Source organism: Ptiloglossa arizonensis, chromosome 10 (genome assembly GCF_051014685.1).
Source record: "Ptiloglossa arizonensis isolate GNS036 chromosome 10, iyPtiAriz1_principal, whole genome shotgun sequence".
Taxonomy (NCBI): domain Eukaryota; kingdom Metazoa; phylum Arthropoda; class Insecta; order Hymenoptera; family Colletidae; genus Ptiloglossa; species Ptiloglossa arizonensis.
The window spans coordinates 13,037,388-13,052,334 of NC_135057.1; the positions used below are offsets into that span (position 1 = coordinate 13,037,388).

General features: G+C 39.3%; 1 protein-coding gene across 1 annotated transcript; it reads left to right on the top strand.

The window, feature by feature from the left end:
- Positions 1–4,189: 4,189 nt before the first annotated feature.
- LOC143152178 (kynurenine/alpha-aminoadipate aminotransferase, mitochondrial) lies at positions 4,190–12,295 on the top strand. The gene is made up of 8 exons (XM_076322004.1): positions 4,190–4,573; positions 5,056–5,243; positions 6,096–6,266; positions 7,725–7,985; positions 9,029–9,208; positions 10,148–10,274; positions 11,065–11,273; positions 11,626–12,295. Exons 1-8 carry the CDS (start codon positions 4,480–4,482, stop codon positions 11,698–11,700), a joined length of 1,305 nt encoding a protein of 434 aa, XP_076178119.1. The 5' UTR covers positions 4,190–4,479; the 3' UTR covers positions 11,701–12,295.
- The last annotated feature ends 2,652 nt before the right edge of the window (positions 12,296–14,947 follow it).

Genomic DNA, 14,947 nt, shown 5'->3' on the forward strand with positions numbered 1-14,947 from the left:
TCTAAATATTACTCGAGGGTCTTGGACAAGCATATTATTGTTCTCGGAGGATGGTGAAAGAAACTGTAGGGTTGAAAACTTCACACGATAAACTTCTGCTCGATTCGACCGACAATGTCTCTTTTTGTTTTCCTACAATAAGCTCGCTTACTAATCGTGAATATTCTTAATGTATGTATCTGTTTTGTTAAATAAGGACATACAATGTTGTTCGAGGAAATGTACTGTTCGGATAATGTCTAAGTTTACTGCAGTACGCAGATATTTATGGCGATAGGACTTTGTTACTTTCGCTCGAATATTTTCAAGCAAGTCGTGAATATTGTATAATATATCGAATATATTGCGTGTCTCGAATATTTTGGAAGTCTCGAATACTTTGACAGTCTTGAGTACTTCGATGGTCTTGAGGTACTTGATGTACTAATCTTAGAGGTCTCAATTGTTTCGACAGTCTAGAACACTTCGACAGTCTTGAATATTTTAAAGATTTCAAGTATTTTCACAGTCACGAATACCTTGAAAACTTTGAATACTTGAAAATTCTCGTCTATTTTGAAACTATCGACAATTTTCCTAATCTGGAATACTTTGACAAGCGTTTCGAAAGTCTCGAGTACTTCGAAACGTCCAAACATTCGTCAAACCTCGCACTTCTCGTTGCTACTCTCGCAAATATCGAATTGTTTCGTCTGGCGCTAAAAATTGTCGATCGAAAGTACGCGAAACGTCTTCGAGTATTTCGAGATTTCGTTTCTCAATTGGAGACACCTCGAAAATGTTCCAAATCAATCCTTAGTTATTCCCCTTGAAGCGTCACCGGTCCGGGAAAAACGCAGTCGCGTAAATCCTGCTCGTTTCTTGCATCAGAACGATGCTTACGAAATTGCAAGCGATAAATTAACGAAGTAAGAAAAATAAAGAAAGCGGCGTGCTGCCGAGATTTAGGTGGGAGTTGCTGCGAGGATACACGCGTATGTCAGTAGGGTGACCGATACGCGGAAAGAGGGAACTTATCGACGCAGATTAATTAACTTTTATTTCTTAGGCGTGTGTCTGGCACGAGAACGCGTGTCACGATTCGTTGAACGTGCGTCGTGAATCTTCCTCCTTTGCTAGCTACCAAGAACTCGACGAGTACTTCACGTTCGAGTGCTCCAATAACACGAAACAGATACAATCGACAGGTCTGAAAAAATAGTAGTATACTTGAATATACTCGAATAATTTCTTGAATATACTACAATATACTCGAACGATTTCTTGAATGTACTAGAATATACTCGAACGATTTCTTGAATATACTAGAATATACTTGAATGATTTCTGGAATATGCTAGAATAGACTCGTATAATTTCTTGAATGTACTAGAATGTACTCGAATAATTTCTCGAATATACTAGAATATACTTGAACAATTTCACGTCACCTTTTTGGCAATTCGTGTGGTCCAGTGTACAATAATTTGTCACTGTTAAGGACTCGATAATTGCTTCAAAATCGAGTGCTCCAATACTCTGAGATAAATAAAATCGACGAGGTCCGAACATATGATAAAATGTAAAGTACAATTTTATATCGCGACGAGAGAAACAGTCTAACTGTAAATATTTGAATAATTTCGCATTAACGATCCTTTGTCAACTCGCATCGTTCATCGTGGTTTGTCGCTACTTATCGTTCAATTGCGTTCGAGAATACGAGTGTTTTTCAAATTCCCCCTTCGTCGTTGTATCGAAACGCAAAATAGCGTTTCGAAGCGTTCTGCCCCTTTGTTGTTCACAATAAAGTGTTTCTGTCGAAACGTTTAAAGGTACAATCGAAACAGGATACAAATTTTTGCCTTGGAACATCGATAAGTCGTTCCGCAAGAAACGTCTTCGCGATTCATTTCGTAATCGGCAATTAATTTCGCGCGGATGGGTTACGAGTGTTATCTGCGAATGAAAGCAGAAAATTTTTGATCAAACTTTGACTAATAACGGTCACAGTGCTCGCTATAGCGACTAATCGCTCGTGGTCGTGCCGCAGAAATATGGAAATGAAAATTAATATAGATTTATTTATTATCATAGATAAATATATGATATATTTCGAAAGGATTTTGAGAAATTGTCGAATGGAACTAACCGAAATTAACGAGAACATTTCCATAATAGAAATTTACGTATCGGTTGTTCTTGAAATATTCAATCTTTCTAATAAGCCGCTACTGTGTTGAAATAATACATATGTACTTCGTTTAAATACAAATTTCACAATATTTTATATATTATAATTCGCTATTTTAGACTCGTCATTTTCGTAATACAATTTTTCGGTGTTATTATCTCAGTAACGAAGCAGCCATTATCTTTCATTTATCGACTAAACGTCCATGTATTCGATATTTTCTACTTTCGGTTGTAGATTTATATAATTCTATTATTGAAAGCAAAACTATAATTCTACGATAAAAACTATAAATCGTCGAGTTCAGATTTTGATTCGTTCAATTATTGTCTCTTTCCAGCGACGTTAAACTTTTTCAGCAAACGATTCAACGAGTACGACAATATCGAACACGGATGTGGCAAGTTTTACGATAAGAACGAAAGTTTCAATTTCTTTTTTTTAAATTTCAGAAACATTTTTGTCTTATCGGGTATTTTTTTCCATTCATTGATTATAAATATTTATTTCACGCAAATAGTAATACGTACACCAAATAATTTATTCGTACACACGATAATGTACAGAAAAAAATTGACTTACAAATTGTTAAAGTAATTACCCGAACGACGATCAATTTTCTGGGTTACGGTTAACAATACACGGAACACTTTTGCGTTTCGAACATTTAAATACGTAATATTGAATATGTTTTTCCCCATATCACCCAGACTCGATATCTACGGAGTCTTCGTGAAAAGTTGGTATCGTTTATGCCCCGAAGGTGATTTCATTCCTCGTTATCAAAAACTTTCGAAAACAGAGAGAAAAAAAAAGAAATTTTCATTCCAGTCGTAAACGGTTTAAGCCCGTTTCGTTGTTGCTACGTATCGAAACAATGAAACGAAGCGATCGCGAACCTATTAATTTTTCTTCGTCGAAATCGATCTCCACGATGAAAGAAATTTTTATCGATTCGTTCGTTTCTTACAAGTTCTACCCACCATTTTAAAGTTGTACTTAAGGGTGTCGCAACGTCCTCTGCATTTTACGAAATGCACGAATCGTTTCGGTTCGATATCTTCGGCGGGGAAAATTTCGTCGATTCTTATTTTTTCTTTCTCCTTCGACGAATTCCGATTACCAGCTTAAATTCATACCCGTGATGTCGCAACGTACGAATCTTACTCGTACGATTGCAGCTGTAATTACCGAGAAACAACATTGCGCAAACATTGAGAAGTTCCGTTTTCATATGCGTCACGCAGCTCGGAAAAATTGAGAAGCGACACATCGCCGGGAAGGAGTCAATGTCGCCATCATTTTCATCATTCCATTCACTACGACGTAACACGGATGTGTATTACATCATGGCCGACAATTATTGGAAATACTTTCGTCAGAACTTCGTGGAGTCTCTATCGATCAGAAAATTGTAAACTGTCCCTGAATCGGTTGTAAGAAAAAAAAAAAAGAAAGAAAATACGTAACTTTCGTTGACGTAACCGATTTCCTTGAACCGTTTATTTATCAACACGTCGATGATTTCCCCGCATGAAAAGGGCCTTGGTTTCGAAGATTCGATCGATCGAAATTTGCATTCGAACCCTTGGTCGTTGATCGTGGTCACGAATGTTCGAAGACTCCTCGTAATCGTTTCGATCGCAAGACGTTCACGAAGAGTGCACCTGTTGCACGGAAATTGCATTCTCGCGACAACAGGGCTCGTTGATTATTAATTCGTTCCAACGACGAGGTGATTCTTTCGGGAAAAATTCCGATCGAATTTCAATTCTATACAGGTGCGTTCTCCTCGGGTTTTAGACCATAGGTACACGTGTTCGAGGTAGCCAGGTACCTTCAAGAATTTTCAAATACTCGAAACGTTCGAACAAATGTGGAAATGACCGGTCACGTTATTAGTAGTAAATAATCCGCTAATATCTAAGTGCGTTCATTTTCGAATACATTAACATTATCTGACGCAACCAAAGCTATCGCAAAATATAAAAGCCGGGTGAACGCGGGCGGGCTGTCATTGTTGATAGTACCGGCGTTGGTATTTCATTGAAAAGAATGAGTTGTTGAGCGTTCTGTTTTCTCTATCTTGGGGTAGGTTCGCAAACGTGTATCAGATCGACGACGAGGAAAGAAGAGAATTTTTATTTTTTCACGCGTATCGAGTTTCATTTTCGCAACGTTAAATTTCTATTCGTTGAATCGATCAGTTTCGTTCGCGGTAGACGAATTCGTGACACCTCTCTGATCGACACACCGAAGATCCAAGTGTTGAGAACAGTGTTCGGAGGGTACGTCGCGAAAGAAACATGCACAAAACTAGGGATAAATTCCAAATGGATTATTCGTCATTCAAAACGGAAGTCTCTAAACGGAGGAGATCCGCGACCACCAGGGAATTAAGTAAGAAGATTACTTTAACGATATTATTCATTGTTGATGAGACAGTTTAACCAGTCGGTCGCTTACCGGAGTTTTCTTTTAAAGAAACGTTCCCTTGTTTCGTTTGTTAAATATTCAGAGCCGAGTCGAGAAGATCGCATTTAAGTGTCTCTATTCTAAATTTCGTATACACGGTTTATTTATTTCAATCTTTGTTGTTTCGATGGCTGCGCATATTTTTCGCTCGTTTGTTCGGTAGCAATATTTGTTGAATATGACATTTCCTTTCGCTGTTAAGGAAGTGTGTTTCAAATTTTCTACTTCGATAGATAATTATACTTAAAGGCAGATAGGGAAATGTGTTTGAAATTGTTTTTTTAAATTCTTGTCGTGTTTTTCCCGGGACTTTTCTACTCCAATTAACTCGAGTGCGAGAGTCGAGCAGCTAAGATGATTTTCAAGAGAAATTATTAACGAAGGTTCCTTTATTTCGTTTGTTTCAGCGAAAATAGCGTATTCCATGCAAAAAACCGCGGTATCGTTGGCGGAGGGAATGCCAAACGAAGAAACGTTCCCTTTCACAGAAATTTCCATCAAATTGAACGATGGATCTTCCTTCACCCTCAACGGAAGTGAACTGACCGACGCTTTGCAGTATATTCCTACTCAAGGCTATCCACCGTTCTTGCAGGTAATTAAAAAGTTGAATTCTATTAATCGAACAGAGTTTCCAATCTTTTCTGCCGAGTAATCAATTCTTCCGAGTCCCTCGATCGATCGTTAAGATTTTGTCAAAAGTGTTGCGAATCACTGTCGTTAATATTTTGACGTTACTTGTACATCGCTCGTTCGATGATCAAGAGCACAAAAAGAAATGCTTATTACGATAATAAACGACTTAATACACTGTAAACGAAAAAAAGATTAATATTTCGATTAAACGCGTCTAGTGTGTGTTATAACGAGAATATTGGAAATTGTAAAAAGATCTACAAAAGAAAATTTATATTGGCTCGCCGAGAGTTGCACGGATTTAAGTTTAATATTACGAGTGAGTTAAGTTTAAAGTTTCTCTCTTTCTCTCTCTCTCTCAAAGAAAAAAAAAATTGTACTCGAAAAGAATTACACGGTCGAGTTTGAGATCTCGAAAGAAACTGTATTGGCTCGCAAAGGGTTGCACTGAAAAAAAAAAATAAGACTTGTATCAGCTTGTGAAATGTTACAAAGTTTAAGATCGCGAGAAGATTGTACGCGTGTCGTAACAAGGACGGTATTATTTTAAGTATCCTTATTCGCTATTATTAGCTGTTAGTGTATTCGCTGTTATTATTTACTTATTCGTTGATTATTAGCTATCAACGATGTCAAAGCTGACGCGAAACGTGATAAAATCTTGCATACGATGGAATCTCGATTCCTGTTTATCGTCGACCGCGTGCCGGATAATCGCTCCTCGGTCTCTTCTTCGTTCTCCTTTTTTGCCCCGGAATAATGCAATTGCCTCCAACATGTTTAACGACGTTGGACATTAAATTGGTTTCAGACCCTGAGGGAGTTCCAGAGAAGGGCGCACGCACCTCCCTTGTGGGAGAGCCGCGACATTATGATCGTCTCCGGATCTCAGGACGGATTAAGCAAAACTCTCGAGGCTATAATCGAGCCTGGCGATCCGTTTCTGGTGCAGGATCCTTTTTATCCAGGCGTGGAAGTTGTGGTCAGTAATTCTCTGTTGTTCCCTGTTTACCTTCGATCTACTTTAAGGGTTTTTCTCATCCCCCTAAGGATCCCACCACGATACAGGGAACTATCAACGATGTAAATTTCATCCCCCTCGACGAAAAAACGATTTCTTCACCGAGATCAATTAACTTCTCGATGGTTGATCGTCGTACAGTGTACGTTTCGGAATAGTAATTTATAGCTAAGCAGTTAAAAAAAGAGAGCTCGAAACATTTATTGTAAGTAACAAGTGTTTAGTGATTAATGACTCGTTCTTGACGAGAATAATTAGATGTTTTTTCATTCTTGACACGCACTTGTCACGGTTTTATCGGTTTTATTTCCATGCTGTTGTAACTTTGTTTAAATTTTATGCCCATCGATCGTATAATTGTGCTTGTTCGTCGTCGACGCGCTGATATTGAAAATAGCTCGTTTAAAACCGATAATTAATCGTTTCTTCTTTTTTTTTTTTATCATATGGACGTATCCGTGCTCTCTAGAATTTTTTGTCACGATTCTGTTGACATATGGCCGATAAGCAAATTGCAAATTGAGCGTTTATGCTGATGTAATTCTGTGACTGAGTTATGGTACACACGGTTAACGATTAAATTGTAAGGCAAGGGGTTGAGAAACAAAAAGTGGAGGGTGTGGTCCCGGGTTGCATCGTGTCGTAGCTCTTGTATTTTAACAGGCTTGAACACTTTGATAGTCTTGAGTACTTTTAAAGTCTGGTATACTCGAATACTTTTACTATAGGGTACCATAGTTTTGGAAGTCTTCGATACTTGCAATTAGATACTCTCAAATACTTTTATAATCTTGAATATTTCAAATGTCTCGAGTACTTCCAAAGTTACGAATACTTTGATAGTCTTGAATACTTAAACAGTTCTGAATACCTTTATAGTCACGAATACTTAAAATGTTCTGAATACCTTCATAGTCTCGAATACTTAACAAATTCTGAATACCTTTATAGTCTCGAATACTTAAAAATCCTTGACTTTGAAAGTCTGGAATATTCAAATGTTTGGGTACTACAGTTTTGGAAGTCTTCGACACTTGTAATTAGCTACTCTCGAATACTTTCATAAACATGAATATTTCGAATATCTCGAGTACTTCCAAAGTTACGAATACTTTGATAGTCTCGAATACTTATTAAGCTACGAACACTTTGCCAGTCTCGAATACTTAAAAATTGCTTCACACCTTCACAGTCTCGAATGCTTAGAAATTCTTGAATTGTTCAAAATTTCGAATCTCTCGAAGGCCTTGATCATGGTAGCGTACGATTACCGATTGCAAGGCGAGAGGTTAAAAGAAGAAGAGGAAGGGTCTAAGAAACAGGGGGTGTGAGTCCAGGGTGTATCGTATCGTAAATCTTGTTCACCGAGGAACGCCTATCATCGAACGAGACTCGAGTGGAACCGTTTCTCGATTACAGGTTACCCCGCACAAGGCCGAACTGATCGCCATTCCCCAGGACGAGGAGGGCGTCGTTCCGGAAATTCTACGGGAAACCTTGAGGAACAGGGAGCTCTCTGGGAAGAAAATGCCGAAGATAATGTACATAAACGCCACCGGGTCGAATCCCACCGGCGTTGTTATCCCACTGGAGAGGCGGAGAGAGATCTACAGGATAGCCTGCGAATACAACTTCCTGATCGTGGACGATGATCCTTACCATTTCATGCACTTCGACGACGTGAGTAGCGTTTTTTGCTTTCTCCTTCGCGATACCAGGAAACATCCGAAAGCGATTCGGAGAACGATTCTTGAATTGTTCAAAATTTCGAATCTCTAGAAGGCCTTGATTATGGTAGCATACGATTACCGATCAATTGCAAGGTTTAAACGGTTCGATGGTCCCCTAAGGTGTCACTGAAATTTGCAACCACCCTGATTTTTAGCTTACTTTGAAGTTCTTTCAAAGCGAATGAAAAAAGTTAGAGTTTCGGTAAAATTTGACGAACCACGGTTCGAAATCGGGGAGGAAATTATGTCGAAACGAAACGAATATTTCGAAAGTGCTCGAATAGGTTGATAGTCTTGAATATTTGGAAAATTTCATAATCGTTCGTGTGTCGATGTCATCGGTGACATTGTTTTCCGCGCGGGAGGGAATGTAACGAGGATTTTTTTCGTAAAATCGATTTAAATGAATTACGGTTACCAGAAGAAGAAGAAGAAGTAAAAAAAAAAAATTCGCGTAACACCGGCGGTCCACCGATAATGGAAATGAAAAAAATACGCGATTCGAGAATTTTCATTGTCTCTGAAAACGAACACTTTACCGCTCATAATGTCCCGCGTCACTTTGAGTTTCCACCGCCGTGTATTATTTCACGTCTGAGAGCTCGCAGTTTGGAATAAAAAAAACTTTACCGCGCGTGGAAGAATTTTATTTCAACGAGGCCGCTTTCACCGTTCGTATCTATACAATTTCATAAAACGGTTCGTAAGCGATTCTCTAATTGCTCCGACAATGAGCGGTGCAAATCCATAAAATTACTCGATTCCCCATTATACGTTATTAATATTTGGCGAAATTATTGAAATCGTCGGACAAAATTCAATATAGAATTTCGAGTAATTACTCGGCGCATTGTTTTCGAACTGTTTTTAAATCAATCGTTTTCTGGATAATCAGAAGGGACGAGTGTTTGAAACGACAATTAAATTTTCAAAGAGAAGCGGAACCCTGTTCGCGGCCATGCCGTGTAAAAATGCAACAATTTTTCTTCGTAGACGGAACCAAAATCGTTTCTATCGCTCGACACGGAGGGCCGTGTGATCAGGTTGGACTCGTTCTCGAAAGTGATAAGCAGCGGCATCAGATTAGGATTCGTCACAGCTGCAGCGCCACTGATAGCGAGCATTGAGCTCCATTTGCAGAGCAGCCACCTTCACGCCCCTACGTTATCGCAGGTTGGTAGAATCGTTTTTCGTTTCAATCGCCAGTAAAGTCGTTTCGTCCCCTTTAAATAGAGAAATATCAACCCCTACGCGAAACAAATTTCACACTCGGTCTCGATGTTATCGAGGATGGATAAACTGCAACGAAAAGTGCATCGAAATTCTCGATCAATGATTTCCCATTTGTACTTCGAGTTTAGAATCACGGACGTTTTCCAAATTATACTTAAAATTATCGGAAGAAATACTTTTCCTAACAGAGAACAATCACCCTTTCCAGTTTACATAATTTTTGAATCGATAATGTTCGATCAAAGATAAAATCCTTTCTCAGTGACCCGTCCGGCTTCGAAAAGTGAACAATTTGTAAACGAATAAAATTTCAACCCTATCTATTGCATAAATTTCTTCCATATTCTATCAATCTTGTTAGAGACATACTTTCCCAAACGTAGGAAATAGAAAAGAAAAAAAGAACATTTAGATACTTTCCAACGTATTTAACCGACACCGAAATAGTTAAGTGACCCCGAGAACTCGTTATCGTTTCGCCGTAAACAAAAATTTTTTAACCTTGATCGTTATAATTTTCGCGGAAGGCGAAACCTCGCAAGATGGCCAAGTAGCCAACGAATAAACGTACACGCATCGATATCGTCAATAAAATACATGTCACTGCACGCTTAACGAAGATATCGTCCGGAGAGCACGCGTTCGCCGTAAATATTATTCTACCCGGTTGTGACGAAACACGGTGAAAAAAAAAAGAAAAAAAAATATATGTGACTGCCTCGCACGACTTCTCGCCGATAATCGTACGACGCGCGTGTACGCAGTGTCGATCGTGGCGCGTGTCACTCTTATCGCGAATATTAACACCAGATCGAACCTTATCGACCCGTCACGTACCACCAGAAAACGATAACGCTCGTTTCACGACTCTTCTTCTAGGTGATAATGTACAAGCTGATGAAAATCTGGGGTTACGACGGATTAATGAATCACTTCAAGTGGATAAGGTGTTTCTACAAGAAACGAAGGGACACTATCGCCGCCTTGGCTGAAAAACACTTGAACGGTACGCATTCGTATAACAATTCGCTTATCGTTGGGGGAAACCCCTATTGAAAATTGTATTTGTTCCTTTTTTGATCGATTACCATTTAACGAATCCTTGAAACGGTGTTTCAATTTACAAGTAGTGTACCAATACTGGTATCAATGGGAAATAATCTGCAGAATTGAATATACGATAGGAATAATATATTTTTTAATTTGTTCTTTATGTGGCACACATTTACCGGTTCGAAGTGGAGGGTTTCCTTCTTTGTTTCTCTAGCTATGGCTTTCGTTCGATTATTATTTTTTATTTCGGTTTTTCGGAACCTGTAGAATTTTTTTAAATATGGTAGGGAGACACGAAAATTGAATCGAAAAAGCGATTGGCTCTTTCTCCGCCATAGTACGATTTGACGAAGAAATATTGGAGACAGTGGAGGATACGTTGACGATCAAAATTTATTGTTTAATTTTTCGTATTTCGAAAAATGCTCACGAGTCTACGGATCCATTAAATCTGCGTTAATTAACGTTTCACGTAACTCAACATCGATCGAGTAATTAAATCGTTCTCGCAAAGTTGGTATCCAGGATTCGTAAATATTCTTAATATTTAATTCGTTTCATTGGCTCTTGAATGGCGGCAAACAGGCAACGTTTGCAATCTATTTAATCAATTTAATTACAATTAATCTCCCGTGCGCGGCGAACTCTCGACAGTCGACTCATAATCTCTATCGATACACGGAGTTTGTTCAGAGTTAATTGATATTACGACAAAGACGATGACGTTTAACTCTGCTCCGTAGGTCTGGCAGAGTTCACCCTACCGAAGGGTGGCTTCTTCCTGTGGATCAAAGTGCATGGGATCGAGGACACTTGGAAGATGATCATGCAACGAGGAGTCAAGGAAGGCGTCATCATGGCTCCGGGAGGAGCCTTTATGGAAGATCCCAGCAAACCTTGCAACGCTATAAGAGCGAGCTTTGCCAAGGCTACTTATGAAGAAATGGACATTGTACGTTGCATCTCGATTGTCTAGTTTAAATCCACGAAATATTTTGTCTCTTTGATACGATAAAAAGTTAATTTAATTTCTCGAAGCTTCGTTTCTCTAACATTTGCGAAGATAAAAACTGTTGACGAAAATGAGACAATTTTTTATTTTTAATAATAAGTTTAAGGAACTTTGAGGAATTATTCCAATTTTCGGTTTTCAATCGGTACTGACAATTTATCATTAAGAGATAACGCAGACGTTCGACCAATTTCTCTCGGTCGATCACATCGAACAAAATCTTTCGTCGTTCGCGATCATTATCCTTGGTCGGTAAATGTTCATCGATTTTTCATTCGTATTCTCTTTTCAGGCGTTGGAGAGATTGGCAGAATTGATCAGATACGAGTTGCAAAACAAATATTCTATCACGTGTAGAAATGTATAGCGTTGACAAGTAGTATTATTATTTTGTATGTAGGTATCTAGCGTTTACGATATTACCGATAGTATCTAACGAACGACCGTATCGATAAAACAGGAGGTAGAAAACGAATCATCGTTGGTAAAAACGAGATCGTGTTATCGAACGGGCGGGAACATTTCGACGTATATTAACTCGGAAGATAAACAACTACTTTTACCATTCACGGTGCTAAAAACTACTTAAAAATATTATTCACCTCGTCCTACCGAGGACGCTGCAAGACCAAAGTTTCTACTTTGCTTTAATATTTATAATTGCGTATTATAATTTTTTTTTTTAAATCATCCAACAAGACGAAACCAAATTGGCGATATTTCATGGTAATCTTTCGGGGAAACTCATCCTTTCGTCCTTTCAAAAATTCATCCCTACTCATCGACATCATCATCTGTTTAGTAACTTCTTCTAAACATTCGATATAAATTTCACGTGCACTTAACCAGCGTTGAAATTACCAGACATTCGTTATCGACGCGTATATGTATCAGCGAGATTTTCTTCAAACGTTAAACTTCGTGTAAAATTACCATTTTGTAATAAAATTCCATTGATTATACCCCACTGTGTTCTCTCGCTTCTCCTTCTTCTCGAAAAGCGTTCCTCCGATTTACAAAAATATTAAAAAACGACACTTTACGCGTAACTTTCTCGACTGGATCGGGAGAAACAAATGGCAGATTGGAAAGGGTGAAACAGCGCGAGGACGGAAAGAGGTAGTTAGGGGGAGTGCAGAGGGATTGGGGTAAGGCGGACAGGAACTAGACTCTTTCACTTAACGCTAAACATCTTAACTACCAATTAATTGGAGCAAATTAATTCAATCTGGTTCGATACAAGCCGTGGAGATCCGTCCTGCGGCGGACACGCTCCCTCGACGTCCTACTCGCGTGCTGTTTGCTCTACGTAGGATTGGTCGCTCCGGTTGCGAAGTTTTCGAATAATCTTTACCCGGTCGCTCGAAATAAACGGGAACAACGAGTTTCAGCTTGACAAATTTTTGACGGCAGTTATTCCTCCGTATTCGGGAGCCGCTAAGAATAAACAAGAAAATAACGCCGCGTCCCTCTTTCCCGCGACGATCGTTCGCCGCCGCGGTTTATCGATTTCCTATGAGGAATATTTTCCAAAAAAATGAAACACCGAGTTTCACCAACGCGTCGCGATGACAGTTATGGAATTCCACATCGGCCACCGAATCAATTTGATAGAAAAATTAACCAGGTTTACCGCGAACGCAGTCCGAAAGGAAGACAAGCGAATACAGGGAACGTCAGCGTAAGCACACGTTTCGAAAAGCTCGATCGCACGGTTTTTATTCTCATTCTCGAACAATCTTGTTCCAATGTATCCGATACAAACGCAAAAATCTTTAAACAGTCGATGAAAGAATCTTCCGGAAAGATCTTTAATTTTCTTTAAAAAAAACTCGGGTTTTCGTATTCCTCGAGAAAAGTACTTTTCGTTTCCTCGTGACTTTTCCAAAATTAACAACGTCCAATATACCTGATACAAAAACCAATTTTCCAATAACAAACAATCTAGCTTTGCGTTTTCTTCTTCCGAAGACTGTTCTTCGTTGTTTCTCCTCTACGTTTCTAAAACTTATCGAAGTCGAAATACAAGACACTCCACCGTGATCGAGTACCGAAATGTATAAATAAAGAAAATAAATCGCACGGAACGTGAGGTCGCAAGCGTTCGGTGTTATCGGTCAGAGAGGAAAACCAACGAACGAGGTTAATACACGCGTAATGATGGATTTAAGGCGGCCAAGCTGTATGTGTTTTCCCTGACAGGGTGAACGAAGGGAAATCCCCGGGCCCTTCGAAGATATAGTGTATATTAAAAGACGTTTCTGGGGGCCGTTACAGGGGATGCACAGATACGGCCGATCATACGAATGGCCACATTTTCAGGAGTGGGATTTCGGCGCTAGAGACCGGTTCACTTTCGTTTTCCTAGTCGGGGATCATCGAGGTCAGTTCTGCAACTTTACGACCCTCGATCGACCAACAAATACGACTCGCCGATAACGCGTTCCTCGTGGTATCGTCCTGCGATGATAAATAACGATTTCGGGCCTCGAGTTTGTATTATCGAAAAAACGGATGCTTCGGAAGCTTGTTCCTTCGAGCGTTATATTTCATCGGTTCTATTGTATCTCGATGGACAGATCAGGATCTTTGGAAAAGTTCTTGCAACGATCGTTGCTGCAAAATTCACGTGCATCGTTACCACGATGCGACGAGGGTGATCTTGAGAATGATTATAGGGTAGTGTCGTGGATACCTGGATTTACTAATCGTGGATACGCGATTTTGAACGATGAGAAGTGTCACTTCTCTAAACTCTAGACTACTCTAGATTTCTACTCTAAAATTCGACTACTAGAGTACTCTAATCTCTAGAGTACTATGATGCGAATAAATGTGACTCGATGCAATTGGAAGATGAAACACTCGTAGAAAAATTTATCATAATCCGTGACTATAATCGCGACAATTCACCCGAGGAAATGTTCTTCGATTTTTTTAGACAGTACTCGCGGTAATTACATTACACTCGTTACCGGTTTTGCGAAACGTAGTTACTCAATTTTTTAATTACGCGTCAGCTTCTTCCTATTCACTGACAATAACTTTCGTATTTTATTATAATACCAGAGCGGTTGGTGCGTAATAATATTTTCTACCTAGAGACTTAAAGAAGCAAGGCTCCGTTACGCGTTTAACGTAAATTACGGTGGCCATTCGAGACTCACCTATGTCTACACACCGTGTAAAAAGCAAAAATTGAAGTTAGAACGTAACTTGTCCCGACTTCTACGACCAAAACACATTTACCCTCGGATGAATGTTTTTTTTTTCGAGTATCGTTAATGTAATACCTATTCTCAGATCATTGCACAATCTGTATCTTTGGTATTTCTTTGCAACGATTAAATCTGCATTTATACTCTGCAATTTTATATTACACATGCTGTACGAATATTATCGGTGATTACAACTCGATTCTTTTTACAATCGATCGATTACGAGACGGTTCGAGAATAGAGCATCGAAGATACCGAACAAGATCACCCGTGACGATCGAGAAACGTTTAAAATCCAATCTCGGTGGGAAAACCGCTCGAGATTCGTGCACCGCGAACTTCCGCGCGCGGTTTCCACGTTTCGAGCGTTTCGTCGATCCCGCGTCGGCTCGCTCG

What these genes read in the sequence shown, in the direction of transcription:
- LOC143152178 (XM_076322004.1), top strand. Translation starts at nt 4,480, where the DNA reads ATGCACAAAACTAGGGATAAATTCCAAATGGATTATTCGTCATTCAAA. An exon ending in CGCGACCACCAGGGAATTAA is followed by an intron (nt 4,574 to 5,055) that starts GTAAGAAGATTA and finishes CGTTTGTTTCAG; the next exon opens with CGAAAATAGCGTATTCCATG. An exon ending in ATCCAGGCGTGGAAGTTGTG is followed by an intron (nt 6,267 to 7,724) that starts GTCAGTAATTCT and finishes TCTCGATTACAG; the next exon opens with GTTACCCCGCACAAGGCCGA.